Here is a 16,670-nt window from a genome sequence, read left to right on the forward strand (position 1 = left end):
TTGTGAACCTGAAGTGGCACAGACCCACCATCCTCCATGGAGGAGGGACATTGGTCAGGGATACATTTGCTGCTGGAGATGGACCAGCCTGGGGTCGCCAAGGTCTCTCCAAATAGAACTCAGAAGATTCTTCAAGGTTATTCCAGGCTGCTTGTTAGCTCTGACCAGTGCACACTTCGGAGCATGCTGTCTGGGCTGGGTTAAGATGGTATTTAGGTCACTAGAACTACGTCAAGGCTTCTGTCATTTAGAAGCCAGTGCAGGATGAGGTGATTGTATCCAGGAGACCAGAGCTACTCTGAGAAGCTGGGATTGGAGGACCCAGTCCCTCTCTGCAGCATCAGCATTGCCAGGGCCTCAGGGAGCTCTTTCTGTAACCAGGGAAATCTGGGGGTGGGGGTGGGGTTGAGAACAGAGGCTTGGACACTTCATCCACAGGAGCAGACCCTGGTGTCTTAGCATGCCCTTGAACCCATGTCTTCCTTCTTCCTTTCCTCACTCACTGCGTTCCCGCTGAACTCTGAGCCTCAAGGGTATTAGTAAACAGGAAAGGCTCCTTACAGCACTCAGATTAGGTCTCGACCATTAAACAGCAAAACCAATCTCATTCGTTTGGAAACTCTTTATCAGCCACAGATCCCAATGGTTTAGAGCAAATATCTGGATGTTTATTCATTTAATTTTTTATTGGTTTACAATTTATTTATTTATTTACAATTCAAACACTATCCCCCTTCCCTGTTTCCCCTCCCCCCTGCTTCTGTGAGGGTACTTCCCCATCCACCTGCCCACTACTACCCCTGCACCCTAGCATTCCCCTACACTGGGACATCAAACCTTCACAGGACCAAGGTCCTCCCCTCCCACTGATGCCAGATAAGGCCATCCTCTGCTACATATCCAGCTGGAGCCACGGGTCCCTCCATGTGTACTCTTTGGTTGGTGGTTTAGTGTCTGGGAGCTCTGAGGGGTCTGGTTGGTTGATACTGTTGTTCTTCCTATGGGGTTGCAAGCCCCTTTAACTCCTTGAGTCCTTCCCCTAACTCCTCCACTGGGGTCCCCGTGCTCAGTCCAACAGTTGGCTGCCAGCATCTGCATCTGTATTGGTCAGGCTCCTGCAGAGCCTCTCAGGAGACAGCTATACCTGCCTCCTGTCAGTAAGCACTTGGCATCAGCAACAGTGTCTGGGTTTGGTGTCAGCAGATGGGATGGATCCCTACGTGGGGCAGTCTCTGGGTGGCCTTTCCTATTGTCCTAACTTCTATCAATCTAGAAAATCGTAGAAAGGGAATGTCTAAGTGCAGTTTTCTTGTTTTAGAGGTCCCTGTGTATCACCACAGGGAAACGTTGGGTTTGTTGTTAATTTCTAGCAGGAAAGAGCCTTTGTAGCTAACTTCTCTTTATATTAAAGCAGGAGCTTCCTCTAGCAAGAAGACCGTCTCTGGGGTCCCTGCACACCTGGTCCCCTCCCCCAGGCGCTTGGCAAGACTACAAGCAGATGGCCAGAAAACAGAGGCTTTCCTGGAAGTTCAGCCTCATGCAATGATCCCTGAAAATCAGAACCCCACTCTCCCACAGAGCCAAGACTTAACTGAGGAGGGAGAAGCCCCTAAGAAGGAGGCTAGTCCCAGCCACCTGGATCTACCTCAGCAGACCCAAGACATATCACCAAAGGTGAAGGAAGAGGACGGTCAGCCAGCCAACCTTCCTCCAAAAATAACCACTGAGACGGAGGGCCCTGAAGATGAGCCTGTGCCACCTGTGCTAGAAGCAGGACAGTCTTCCACAATGGCGTCTCAAGAGCCACCTCAGCATCCTGCTCCGGCTCCCCCACTCAGCCCTCAGCTAGATCAGGATAAGGAATCTGGAGAGACCAAAGTAACCCCTAACAACCCAGCCCTATCGGAACCTGCACAGGGACCTGACCCAGCTTCTGTCAGTCCTCAGAGAGTCCAGGATGAGGGAGCAGAGTCAGCCAATCTTGCATCCAGTAGCTCCACGCACAATCTTCCAGAAGATCCTTCCCATGCTGAGATAGAGAAGCCTACTGTAGGCTCTCAACCATCTCTGAAGGAGGAAACCCCCAAAGCAGAAGTTATGCGGGCCAGTACTCCTTACCCCGAAATTCCACCTCCCCAAGACTCATCCACAAAGGTCAGGGAACAGCCAGTAGCCTTGCTTCCTAGGAGCCGGCTGGCTCCTACCAGATTGCCACAGCCCCAGACCCTGGCTCCTCTCCAGAGCAGGAGACCCACCCCCAAGCTTCTCTCTCCCAGCAGGGAAGAGGCTTTGGGGACAAGCTCAGAACAGACCCCGAATCCCTCTCCCAGGTCTCTTCCAACTCAGGATGGAGACCCCAGTAAGCTTCCTCCTATCAGCCCTCCCCAATCCAAACCACCCCAAAACCCAAGCCCCCATGCAGTCCACAGTCCACAGCAAGCCCAGGTTGAAAAAGGCAGTGAGGTGAAGCTCCCACTTATTAGCCCCCCAGTCCAGGAACAAGCCCTGCAACACACCCCCAAACCACCCCAGGAAGAGGAGGCACCTACGGTTCGGCTCCCAAATATTCCTGCTCCCTCCACAGAACCCCATCTTCCTCAGAACACCGAGCCAAGGCCTGCTTCGAAGCCTGCAAGGGAAAGGAAAACTCCAAAAGTAGGCCGTGCCTCCAGTAAGAAAGTTCTGGATCTGCAGGCCACACCTCACAGCCAGGAGCTCACCAAGCAGAAGGGAGCTAGGAAGAAAACCCTCACGCAGAGAGAGACAGCTAAAGAGTTGCCACACCCGAAAAAGATGCCAATCGGGAACTCTCAGACAGCCCAGCAGCCAGAATCCCACAGCAGGCCCACTCCGAGGAATGAGTCTGATGCACTTGACTTCAGGTCTTCTCCAGGCCACACTGAACCAGTGTCAGCAGACCCCCAGAACCGGGAGAAAAACCGCAAAGCACACAATCCCAGAAAGAAGGCACAAACCAATCCCACCCCAAAGGACGCGTCTCAGTCCACGCGTACATCCCCAAACGGAGAAATGTCTGAAGGGTTAACTCAAGGAAATGAAACTGCCCTCAGCGAGGATCAGCCAACCAGAGAGGGTCAGCCCCCACAGGCCACGGACCAGTCAGCACAGGACATTGCAGTCCCTAGCCAGCTGCGGGCCAAGGAGTCGCAAGCCCAGAGGAACACCAGGGAGACCAGACAGAGCTACGCCCAGAGGCACAGCATTCTTGTATCTAAGCAGCAATCCAAAGAAAAACGAACCCGAAAAAATGGAGGTGTACCTCAGGACAGAAGTCCTGCTGCTCCCCAGAATGAGGTATCACAGGAGGATCCGGGTAGCCAGACAGGAAGACTGCGAGCCAGGGGCAGCCAGAGTATCAAAGTGTAAGCCTGGGTTTCTACGAAGCAGTGCTCCTCGGAAGCTGTGCTGTCACTGGTTGGAAAAGCAATGGCTTCCTTCTGCAGTCACTGGTCAGCACCTTGCTTTGGGGGTCTCAGAAGTCATTGTAACTCTGCTTCCCATGTGATAGCATTGGTGGAAGACCCTGCCAACAGCTCAGTCAGTCTAGAACACTCGATGACTGGTGTCAAGAAGTCCTCGTGTTCAACTCTGAACTTAAGTGGGATTTCATGACTGAACCTGGGCAGACTGCTGTCTTCCTTAGGAAAATTCGCTTCTAGATTAGAAATCTTCTTCATGCTTTTTGCATCATTGGAGAGGGCTGCAGCAAAAGGAACTCTGCAAAAAGAAACCTTGCAGTTTTTAAGGATTCCCAGCCTGCAGTTAACTTGTGAGGGTGCATCTCTCCAAGGCAGACACTGGCCGAGCCGAGCATTTGAGGTCCACATTGGTATGTTATGAAACCTCCTTCCGTATTTCCAGATGAATACCTTTCTTCTGTCCTCGAATAGGAATCTCGTGGTCCATGCCTTCATCATGCCAAAGCTTCTGGATGAGTCATTTAAAAGAAATTTGTGGGAAGAAAATTCAGGGGAATCAGTTTTCATCTGTCTCTCCATATTTTTCTGTTATATTCCTGTCAATGAGTAAGGTATAGCCATGGCCAGCCTGTGGAAAGCTATTAGCAGAAAGTACGTGTGTGTCTCACATAACCAACCTATGGGAAGGGCAAAGGTGGAGTGGGCTCTCAGAGAGACAAGGGGCCAGCTATTGAACATCACCAAGGTTCTCGTTATCTCCTGGACTAAGCAAGAGCCTGGGGCCCCCATCAATTCTCACTTCTGTTGTTCTCCATGTTGGGTCCATTCTTTGAACCACAAATGGTTATAAGCCATCCTCTCTACATACAGGGACGTGAACACGAACAACTCTCAAGTTACGTCAGGTGGCATCTCTTACCTCTGTTATAAAGACATTCATTTAAACCATCCCTAATCCTGAGATTTAAAAGAAAATCCAAGGAAAGACCAACTGCCCCTTTGACTAAACATTCATCTGGAACAAACAAATGGGCCTGGCCACCGCCAACCATCGCCCACTGGGTCCACTGCTCTAGATGGAGACTGCATTTCCAGAAAGAAAGATAGCTGCAGTCAAGACAATCAGCCCACAATTCCATTCTTTAAAAAAAATCTCAGAAGATAATTATTGAAAGATAACTGAACACAAAAATGACATCCGTATTTCATCATGTAACGAATGACTAGAGCCTGTGTCTTGTCATATTCAAAAGCTATGTGCTCACAAACCTGCACAACCAGCAAATGTTATTCCAAGTGCAATAGAGGACATGGATATTTTTTAAGTCAGGGATGTAAGGGAGCCTCTCAGCAGACAAGACTGTTCTCATAACTGTAGTATTAGTAGTTATCTTTTGATTTATCTGCCTTCTCCAAGATCAAAAGCTATAGGATGGTTTTTTTTAAGTAGCTTATGTTTATTAAGTGAAGTCATTACCAAGTAAGCCTTTATTGAGCATTTTCTCTGAACCAGACATAGTAATGGTGGCTAGGTATGTAGTAAGATGATGCTGACATGTTTGACCAAGATCTATTCCTACACCGTGAAATCAAGGTGCCTAGAACTCCCAACGCATGCTCAGATGTATTTGTCACCTCACAGATAAGAAAACTCACTGGTTTGCTTTTTTATACTGTAGTAAGGCTTCTCTCTGAGAAGGCCACTGAGTTCAGCCTGCTAGAGCTGTCCCAGGAAACACTTCAGTGAAAAGTTCATCCCTCGGCTGAGTCTTCAGGGTTGCAGAATTGGTCAGTAGGTGGATGGGGTAAGGGATCCAGTTGCCTAAACACACAGGCAGGAGCAGCTAGTGTCTCCTTAGAACCCAGATGCCATGAGAAGGAACTTGAGAAGCCACATCTTGTAGCAGCAAAGGGAGGGCTGGGTGCTTCAATGTGTGCTTCAGAGATAAAGTTAAGAAAGACAATACAGAATGACTGGCACATCATGGTGGGAGTCAGGACAGGGCAAGGTAAGGGCCTGAAAGATGGCACTGGTGTCGGGGAAGGTCAAATCCAGTTGGTATTTAGCTTAGCTGTGGAGAGGTGAGTTATAAAAGACAACAAGCAAAGAATTGACTGCCTTTTTCCTTTCTTTCTTTCTGTCTGTCTGTCTTCCTTCCTTCCTTCCTTCCTTCCTTTCATTCTCTCTCTCTCTCTCTCTCTCTCTCTCTCTCTCTCTCTCTCTCTCTCTCTCTCTCTCTTTTGAGAGGGTGTCACTCTGTAGCCTTTGCTGGACTGGAGCTTGCTATATAGACCGGGTTGACTTTGAACTCAGAGATCCACCCATGTCTGCCTCCTGAGTGCTGGGATTAAAGGTGTGAACACGATGCCCAGCTCACCACTCACTTTCTGTATTCGGCATTTGGGGTGCTGTAGTGAACCTGGTTAACAGGCTTCGGAATCACGTTGGGTGTCCAGCTCTTGGCTGTTGATGGAGGTCCTTGGAGCAGCCCTTTTCTTTAGTGTTCTAGTGGGACACACTAAGCCAGTGTCTCTCTGCTGTGAGGAGTCTCTGGGCCTGGGAACTCATAATAAGAGAGGGTTTTTTTTTTCCTTTGTGCTTCTTTTGTTTCTGTGGTTTGAAGTTGTATGCCTCAGACTTGCTGCTGTTGGACACTTTGAAAGGAGTAGGAAAGACTGAGAGGATTTTGCTGCTAGTATTGATTACCTTGCTACAAGGAAAAAATAATTTTCAATGCAGAGTATAAATATTTAAAATGGTCATTTTCCCATCTACACCAACAGGCAAAGTTCACATCGCCTCCACCTGGTTTTGTCGCAAAGTGATCTTTAGAGAGAAAAAGAAAAGCCAGGTTGGCTTTAAAAGTCACTGTACTCCTAATACCTGCTTCTTAGGGAAGTCTGGCATTTAGTGTTCAAATGCTGAGGGCATTCCCACCAGGCGTATCTTCACATGTGAAGAGCTGAGCCCCCAGAAGACAGAGAAGGCACAATTACAAGTCACAAAAGAGGAAGTAAGAAAATCTCCAATAAGTATGTCAGAAACAGTTTATCCTCACTTTTAAGTTCAAACAGAACAGACTTCTTTTGAGAGCAAGCTGGGACATATAAAACAGGTTAAGATCTATTCAGGTGAGGAAGATAATGGGCATACTTTCCTAAAGAACAGTTTTCTACCCTCTGTCGAAGAGTTACAGTTTACACTTTAATCTGATCATGTAGATCCAAGTTACCACGAAGAAGTGTGCATGGGACTGTTCATATCAAGTTTTATAGTGAAGGTGAGAAATACTCGATGTAATGGGATGTTTGAAATGCACTTACAACATAGCCATCTGCTAGAGACATCTACCTTCTGTTGGCCTTGTAATCATGTAGAATATTTATTTGAAAGATGGTGTTCTTTACATATGAGGGAGAAAGGGTTAAGAAGGTACAATCAACTTGGCTCTTATGTTAGCTCCAGAGTGCTAGGTTGTGACAATTTTTTTCTCTCATTTATGCTTTTGGTATTCTCTAAATTTTCTGCCATATCTATTTAGTCTTTTCAACTTGACATAATAAGGGACTTCCTAGAGTCCAAGGTGACCTGCGGAAAAACAGAATGGCTTCCTCCGGGCATCAGATGTATTGCCTTAGAAAAAGAGCTTCTCTATGTTGGGTGACTTTATGGAATGGATGGGAGCTAAGGTTTTCTTTATGACCTATGATCCACGTACGACAACTGGTCTACTTGGTTATGAAGAATCCAGCCGCCCTTTCATTACATAGCATGCTTTTGTGGTAGGAAATGGAATGTTCTTAGTATTCATTAGCTCCCTGGCCCAAAAAATATTTTTTTGAGGGAGCTTCATAGATAGAAGTATATATTTCACAGTACCACAATCCAGTTAACACAACTACATAAAGGTAATAAAATATTCTAAGACATCCTTCATAGGCGACGGACTCGTATTTTCCATGGTGCTGAGTTTAAATTTCCTAAATGCAGTAGGTTGTGGCCTACTAAATCAATTTTACATCGTAGTTTGCAATCTACAGTTTGAAAGGCTGTGCACCGAACCTCAACTTTGTCCAGTTCCTAGGGCCTGCTTGCCAGGGTCTCCTGCTTTCTCTGTCTGCCTTCAGGTTGGCTGGATAACCTAGCCTCACCTCATACTGAGTTCTTCTCTGGGAGCAGGAGCTGGCGTACTGGCAGTTACACCCTTTGTTATTATTGGCCTCAGCCTGAATATATCCAAGCTTCCTGTACATAGCTATATGCTCTTATACAAAGCCTACAAAACATTCGTTATCAATGGGGATGCTACCATTGAATGGTCAACTCCCACGCCCTAACTCCATGACTACCCTATAAACAACACTGTTACAATAAAGGAGCCTCCAAATCCCACTTCAGGTCTGAGTGTTGATTCTGTATCTAGCACCGTACGTCTATAAATGATTTACCTGCGTGGTAGGATTTGAAATGATGGTTTTGTGTTAACTAGGCATCCAGAGAAGAGAGCAAACGCCTGCCCCTCTTTCTTTGTGTTGATAGGTAGGTGGATGGTAATGTTAGCAGTGTAGACTGCTAATCTTCAGGCCGACTGTAGGATATCCATCATGAGCATCAAAATGATGTTAATGATTGTAACCTTAGAAACTCGATTACAAACAACACTGAAAGTCAAAAAACAATCCCTGGAAACTTGAGACACACTACAATCTAGTCAGAAGGGAGTGAGTGAATGAGCGAGTGTGTGAGGAGTGAGGAGTGAGTGAGTGAAGAGTGAGTGAGGAGGGAGTGAGAAGTGAGTGAGTAGCGAGTGAGGAGTGAGTGAGGAGTGAGTGAGTGAGTGTGTGAGGAGTAAGTGAGGAGTGAGTGAGGAGTGAGTGAGTGAGTGAGTGGGTGAGGGGTGAGTGAGTGAGTGAGTGAGTGAGTGAGTGAGTGAGTGGTGAGTGAGGAGTGAGTGAGTGAGTGAAGAGTGAGTGTACTGAAAGAACAATGTCTGCCGCATGGTTTGTACCAAGATGAGAGTTTGTTAGCACTAACACATAAACAGCAAAAGAATATTACATTTGATCATGAACTAGAACAGGACAATGTATCCTATTTAATCTAAGTAGAGTGTTTGTTAAATGAAACTATCTTCTCAGTAAATACTTTTATGATTTCAGCCTTGTCTAAATTAAGGAGCTTAGAGAACATTAGAATGATACTAAAATCATTATGCTTCGGTGTGATATTCCTAAGATGGGGGCTTCTTCAGTGGGCATTCACAGGCAGCCAGCCACTGCAGAAGATAAGGAGGGGCATGACACCGGATTCAGTGGGGAATCTCCCTGTGGCATACACACCAAACGCTTAGGATAACAGCTGGCATGTAGCACACACTCAATAAATGCTATCTGTTCTTTTTATTGTTATCTCGTTGTTGATAGAGATAGAATATATTTTACTTCATAGAGAGCAAATGCTGTCACATTGCCATTATGTGTCTGGGTAATAACTTTGGTTTTTTCTTTGTGGTGGCTTTTACCCCTGGATCTACAGGCCCTCAGTTTCCAAGAACAAAGCCAAACATCCCAGTGGAGAAAGGCAGGAAAACTTTTGTTGGGGAAAGCAACCAATTAAAACAGTACCTAAGAGCAAGTTGTTCCCAAGGCTGAGTTGGGCCAGAGGCAGCAGTGTAAACCCAGGTCCCAGCGGCTCAAGAGGAAAGAGGGTCCCTTAAGTCAAGGGAGGTTAGCAGCAAGGGACTCTTTCAGAGGTGGACGTGTGGGGCATCAGAAATATTTATTCAGATATATTGGTCAAAGGAGAGGAAACTTTAGGGCTGTGCCAAAGCTCCCTGTAGGTTTCTGTCCCCTCCTGCCTGTCACTGCGAGTTCCTCCTATCAGTCTCCAATTTCCCATGTACTGCAGATCGTATAAACCAAGCTTCTACCCTTGACCGTTGCACACCCACCCCCGAATGTTTTATTTCTTCAAAGCATCAACTAACAACTTTGTGCTAAACTTTCTCATTTTGTAAAACGTTCTGTCATTACCATACATTTTAATTGGAACGTTCTGGATTTCGGTGTCTGAATGCTGGCTTGCTGGTGTTCTGTTGAAGACATTACAAAACGCAAAGTCTGGAAGAAAGAAAAGGTTTTGAACTTCATTTTCTCTGTGTATGAATATATTTTCTCATGCGTCCTTTTTCCTGGTGTGGAATCTGTTTCTGTTTAAGTAGCTAGCGAAGAATAGAGCACCTCACTGTTGGAATAGTTTAGCAAATGTATTCATTTTGCCATTGAAACATGAACATTATTACTCTATCTCCTTAGATTTATGAGATCCCTTGCTACGTAGTGTCTGTTTTGCTATGGAAAATTATCATGGGTATTATATGAAATGATTTTTCTACTTCCTATTATTCCTTTCTTACTACACAAACAGACACGATGTTTTTGAGATGCAATTCTGCTTTGGAAAAATAGCTTCTTTTGGTACCTTCAGTTTTGTGAAAATATTCCCTAATGAACCCAATGTTTTTCATTTCCCACCACAAATTGTGTTACCGTCCTATTAGAAATAAATATTTTACATGCTGTAGCACATTACTGTGCTTAAATTCGTCCTTGAGTCATTCTCGTGGTTGGATATTTCATGATGTATACTTTATATGCATATTTCTTGTAAAAGGTTGTGGGAATTTACTTGTGTATGTGTACTAATTATGGCAGGGATAAATTACTCCTAGTTAAAATAAAACTGCATGTTTTTAGAGCCTTCTTTTGTGGGAGGAAAAAAAATGAATACTTTTGAAGTCATCGGGTACTGAGAATTTTTTTTTCCTGAAAACTGGAGCCTATTTCCCAAGTCCTCCATTTCCAGAGACTGTTTCTTCAAAGAGAAAAGAACTAGTTGAAACGCAATTCCTTTTCAAACTCTTATTTAAGTATTCACAGAGTTTCCTTTTGAAAACTGATGAGCCCCGTGTGTTTGGCGAGTGGCCACATGGATATGCTACCCAAGTCATCTGACGGCCAGAGAAACACTGGCTAATAAAACGCAGCTTCCACCGTTCCTGTTATTCACGGCCTGGCTGCCACATGGCGATTTAATTAGTCCTTACTGACCTGGATGACGGCCTGTGCTACCATCCTTAACATAGACGATTAGCTCCTTCCCTGGGTGTGAACAATCCTATGTAGCCTGTATGGTACAATGTTAAGCATGCACATGCATGATTTGTTCCTAGTTATTCTGTCTCTACTGTATGTGATGATTAGATTGGATTCTGTGCTTTTCCTTCCTTTAAGACGCATTGTCCAAATAGTATTTAAGTCATTTGACTTCAAAGGAATGCGTCTGAGTACAAGGTGTAAGTCACTGAAGATAATTTGGAACCACATTCCAGTTATTTCCATATCCTTCTGCATTCTCCAGCATCGGTAATGAGACTATCCGTAAAGCAACTTTAAAATCCACCATGCTTCATTAAACTCATTTACGCCTCACTGTAGGCATTTAAATAAATTTAACTGGCCTATATAGATGAAGGGCTTGTGTCTTTTGTGGGCTATAAAGTAGTTTACATGCATTTTAAGCATTGCCTCGAGGAGCACCTAAATTTAGATACTTTGACTTAAAATGACACTCAGAAAGTTTGAGGCAGTGCATTGCAACATGGGTAATTCTCTCGGTTTTTAACTGAGAAGGGAGATCATTTGTCTTCTGATGTATTAAGAAAATATATTTCAAGCGATATGAAACTCTTTATTACAGGAGTTTAAGTCACTAAGATTGTGGCATTGTAATGTAGCTTAAGTAATACAAACACACCATCTGTACCTCAGATGTTGTGTTGCTGGCTAGTGAGACATTAAACGGTTAGGATGACAGCCATACTGCAGTGTCAGATTGAGCGTGGCTGTGTTATACCATGGTGAGAAAAAGGAGCCCACAGGAAAGCCACTTTTTTAAACTAGCTTATATATAATATGATTTCATAAGAAAGACCCAGCTGATAGGAAATCATGAGTGCACACATGTGTGTGACATATGATTCTCTCTGTGGCAGTTATTTCAGTGAAATTGGTCTTCAGTGTTATTTTTATTTCCTTTTTGTCCATTAGGCCATGAATCCATATGGCATGGGCTCCCGTAGCTCAGGTTCCTTTCCGTTAGTCCTCACAGAGTGTGCTTCTCTGCGTGGCACAGGCTGATGCTTTAGCTGAACCCAGGCGCCCTTCTCTTTGGCTTCCTCTTTCTTCTGATCTTTCTCCCTCACCCGCTTCAGGAAGCTGACTCTTGGCTCTTCGAGTGCTTGCTGTGTGTGCTCAGTCCGCACATTGGTCCTCTTGGCCAGAATCTTGCCCTTAATTTGCTTGTTTACAATGATGGCCACAGCATCCTGGGTGACACTGCAGACCCTTCCAGTTTTGCCATGGTAACACTTATGGGGCGTTCCTTTCTGAACAGTGCCCATTACTTTGATGTCTACAACATTACCCTTGTTGTAGATTCGCATGTATGCGGCCAAAGGAACAACTCCATGTTTCCTAAAAGGCCTAGAGAACATGTACCGAGTGCCTCTCCTCCTTTCCCTTTGTGTTCATCATTTTTATTAATTCTTTGAAAATCTCACACTCTACTTTGATCACTATCACCCTCCTCCCAATTCCACATACTCTTCCACACCCACCCAGCTCTTGTGTCCTGGTTAGTTTTTAAACACGTGAATTTCTGTTTGTGCTACCTGTATACTCTTGGGCGTGTAGCCATCTGCTAGTCAACCAACGGGGAGCACACCGTAAAAGAAAACAAAGGTCCCCACCCCCAGCGTCTACCCACTGCAACAGCTCCTCAGCCTGGGGGTGGGACTTCATGGCCATCTCCAGTTCTTCCTGGATTTCTTGAGGTCTGCACTGTCACAGATCTGTTAGTTCATATGTGCAACTGCCCTCTTGTGTCTGGAAAACACTGTTCTTGTTTTAGTCATCCACTGCCCCTGACTCTTATAGTCTGTCCACTGCCCCCTTCCACAATGGTCCCCAACCCTTGGAGAGAGAGAGAGCGTGACATAGAAGTCCTATTGAGGACAAAGGATGCCACAGTCTCCTATTCTCTGCATCTTGACTGTTGGTGGGTCTCTGTGTTAATCACCATCTACAGTAGAAAAGACACTTCTCTGCTGAGATCTGATTCAGCTTACTGCTCTGTCTACTTAGTGGAGTAGTAGGTCCTGCCCTGACCTGGGATCTGTCTAGCCACAGGTCCTGATAACAGCACCAAGCATACGTTCCTTCTTAAGGAGCAGGCCTTAAATCCAGCCAGAAAGTAGTTGGTTACTCACATGATACTTGTGCCATCATTGTATCAGGGGGCATCTCTTGCCAGACCATTCATTGCCGTAACCCTCGGGGTTCACAGCTGGATAAGAATGGTGATTATGTGTCTCCTTTGGTGGTATGCATAGTACGTTCCAACACTATGACAACTAGCCAGTAGCAATGAAGCTTCTAGGTTAGCACCAGCTCAATTTCTCCATGTTCTATGTGGTGGTTAGCAATAGGATCTTACCACTAAGTTGTAGAACAGCCTGTAAGGTTTGGTGGCCTAGGGGACTCTACTGGTAACAACTCTGGAAGAGGTAACCCATTCCTGGCACTGGGTAGTCAACAAATGAAAAGATAATGAAAATATGGAGCAGTTATGTAAATTTCATTCAGCTTGGCTAGAATCATCTGGTCTTTCCATAATGTTCCAATCCAGAGGACAAGTGTTTTAAGAAAGAAAGAAATGGGCTGGAGAGATGGCTCAGTGATTGAGAGCACTGACTGCTCTTCCAGAGGTTCTAAGTTCAATCCCATGATGGCTCACAACCATCTGTAATGGAGTCTGATGACCTCTTCTGGTGTGTCTGAATACAGTGACAGTGTACACATATACATTAAATAAATCATACAATCAATCAAGCAAGCCTATCTCCTCCATTATCCATCTTTTTTAGCTACAGTGAATTTTAGAAGGAGAGTGATTCTGGGCAGGGAGGTAGTGTGTGTGTGTGTGTGTGTGTGTGTGTGTGTGTGTGTGTGTAGTGTGTGAGTGTGTATGTGTGGAGTGTGTGTGTGTGTGAATTGTGTGTGTGAGAGAGAATGTGTGTTTGTGAGTGTCTGTGTGTGTGTGTGTGTGTGTGTGTGTGTATACACCTAAGTACAGAAGCCAGAGTTGATTGGTACCCAGCAAGCACCAGGGATCCTCCTGCCTGTGAACCCACAAACCCAGCATTGGGGTAACAGACATGTGGCAGACACTAAGCCATCTCTCCAACCTTAGTGCTGAATTCTGGTTGTTTTTAACTTGAAAAATTTTTTTTCATAAGATATAGTCTGATTGGGTTGGGGATTTAGCTCAGTGGTAGAGTGCTTGCCTAGCAAGCACAAGGCCCTGGGTTCAGTCCCCAGCTCCGAAAAAAAGAAAAAAAAAAAAAGATATAGTCTGATTATGGTTTCCTCTTCCAGATCCTCCCCACCTCCCCACCCATGCAAAATCCCAAATCTGTACCCTTTCCTTGTTTCTTCCTCTCTCTTTCTTTCTTCCGTCCTTCCTTCCTTCCTTCCTTTCTTTCTTCTTTTTCTTCTCTTATTAGAAAACAAATGGGTACCTAACAATAATAAAAATAAAATAAGATAAAATAAAAACAAACAAATCAGAACAAAACAAAACAGAATAAATTCCAAGAGAAACACAAGAAACATGCAGCCGCAGAGATAACACACTTCCACACATAGAAATCCCATAAAAACACAAAACTGGAAACCATTTTATACAACATAAAATGTTTTGCTTTTGTATAAGGTAAAACAAACAACAACCAACACAAAAACAAACAATAAAAAACCCACTGAGTTTATTTGTGTTGGCCATCTATGCTGGGCATAGAGCTTGCCCTTAGTATAATGAATACACTCAGTGAGACTCCATTGGAGAAAACTAACTTTTCCTTTGCAACTAGTTATCAAATGAAGACAGCTTGGGGATTAGGTATGGGGCTTGTGTCCCCTCCCCTCTCAGCACTAGGCCCTCATCAGGCCCAGACCTGAGCAGGCCCATGTACATGCTGCCAGTCTCTGCCCATACTTGTGTCAGCCCTGTTGTATCTAGAAGGCCTTGTTTTCTTGGTGTCCTCCGTCCCATCTGGCTCTCCCAATCTCTCTGCCCCCTCTTCCTCAGAGTTCCCTTAACCCTGAGAGGAGGATTTGATGGAGACCCATTTAGGACTGAGGGTTCAAGTTCTCTTGCTCTCTGCGCATGGTCCAGTTGTGGGTCTCTGTATACTATACGCTCCAGTCTACCCACTCGGTGACTTCTTAACACGGATACTCGGGTTAACCCTGCTAATGTCTCCTTGTATAAAACTGGTCCCCTGCCTCGTGTTCATCACCAGCCCCTCAAGGTGTCATTTGAATGTTTTCTTTCTTTGGATCTTTAAACTTCTGTCAATCTCTCCACCTTACAGAGAATTCCTCACTTCATTCCCCTCAGAGGACTTCTTTTGACCACCATGCTGTCTCTTTGTATCACTTTGTCTGACGTCATTGTATTCATTACCTCACCTTTAACAACATGTTATTTGTCTGCCTGCAGCTTTAGTAAAGTCCCCACGGGTTGAGGAGTTTCTGTTTATTGCTCTGTCTCCATCCTGAATTATCACCACAGAGTGGTAGGCGCTCCATAAGTATGGATCAGACGAATGTTATCAGGAGGACTTCCCACATACAGTTCCTTTTGGTCAATTGTGTTGTGATGAGTATGGTTACCTGAATTTACCCCTTGAGATTCCTCCTTTTCTGGAATTCCTGGGCTTTGTTCCCTGACCATTTACTGCACCAGAGAATCACTCTTTGCTCCCAACAGTGTTGGGATGTGGAACTCTAGACTCTCCTGCCAGGATTACTACACAGTAGGATTCGTTTTCTTTTATTAGTTTTACATGATCACACTTGGGTTCAAGTTCATGTTCAGTCCCAGCACACAGCTCAGAAGCACAAAGGAACAGTTCCCTGCCCTTCCCCCACCTCACCCCACCCCTTTCTCCTCTAGTCTTTTGCTCGAGGCAGCATCTCACATAGGCCAGTCTGGCCTCAAGTTCTCTTTCAGCTGAGAGTGACCTTGAACTTTTGACCCTCCTATCTCTGCGGCTCAAGAGCTGGGCTTAGAAGTAGATGGATGCCACCATGCCCAACTCCAAAACTAGGGGTCACACCACATGGCTCTGTGCATGGTAAGTCATCACTCTAAAAGCTAGCCTCGAGGTCTCATGTTTTTACAGGTATTTCTATCCTCGGGCCAGGCACAGCTCTGTGTACCATTCTTCCATCTGCCGGCTGAGTTCCAGAGACCTTCTTTGCAGCTTCTCACAGTATCAAAGACCCAGGCCTTGTCTTCCCAGCTCAGAGAACCTGCCTTCTGACTTCTTGTCCATTTGCCCATTTCTTGACTTCTCACTTTCATCTAGATCTAGAACTGTTTCTTTCCTGATATATATATATATATATGTTTTATATTTATATAAAACAAAACATGCTTCTGTTGTACATGAACGTTACCTTTTGTCTTTGGGCGAGGGCTAGTTTCCCACATCTGCTCAGACAATCATATTAACCGAAGATCCTGTGTGAATTCTTTATTTGAGCATTTTGTAAGCAACGTCCCTGAACTGCCTGTTACTTCCATACACCTTAAAGGCTTGTAAACTCAGGACCCATCTTTGGGAGCAAGACTAGAAGTGTGTGTTCTCTATCTCTGGGTTTTCTAGTGTTTTAAAGGAAAGGTTCCATGTTAATTATGAATAATTCCTGTTCCATTGAACCTTAAATCTTCTCAGAATTACATGTTTTAATTTCCGTCTAGGCTTTTAGGAGGCTTTTATCAGATAGAATGTAACTGTGAGGGTAACTTTAAAAGCCATTGTTGTTTGGTTTTTTATTACTTATTTTTATATTAATATTAATACCAAACTGTGCTGACTGAGTTCCGGTTAACTTCCAAAAGGCTGTGCCTACTGGATGCAATAGGCCAACATTAATTTTATTGTTACCATAAAATGCATCTTACTTATTTTCAAGTCGAAACGCACAGACTTTAAGTGCACAATTGCTTGTGTTTGAATAAACAAAATATAAAACACTGCTGTCACATCAAGAAATTTACTCTGTTGTATGTTTCATTCACAAATTTATCTTTTCCTCACC

The 16,670-nt window shown here is 44.7% G+C and overlaps 1 protein-coding gene across 13 annotated transcripts in view; it reads left to right on the plus strand.

Moving 5' to 3' along the window:
• The window catches only part of Lrguk (leucine-rich repeats and guanylate kinase domain containing), a 123,033-nt gene that overhangs the window by 69,761 nt on the left and 36,602 nt on the right, over positions 1-16,670 (plus strand). For 4 of the 13 annotated variants that reach the window (XM_017592528.3, XM_063285743.1, XM_039107285.2 and 1 more), the window contains one exon: positions 1,415-16,666. The exons of 8 other annotated variants lie outside the window; for them this stretch is intronic. In XM_017592528.3, the coding sequence (XP_017448017.1) occupies positions 1,415-3,387 (1,973 nt within the window). In that variant the 3' untranslated portion in view covers positions 3,388-16,666. 13 annotated transcript variants of the gene reach the window in all.

The sequence above is a fragment of the Rattus norvegicus genome, chromosome 4 (assembly GCF_036323735.1).
Source record: "Rattus norvegicus strain BN/NHsdMcwi chromosome 4, GRCr8, whole genome shotgun sequence".
NCBI classification, from domain to species: Eukaryota; Metazoa; Chordata; class Mammalia; order Rodentia; family Muridae; genus Rattus; species Rattus norvegicus.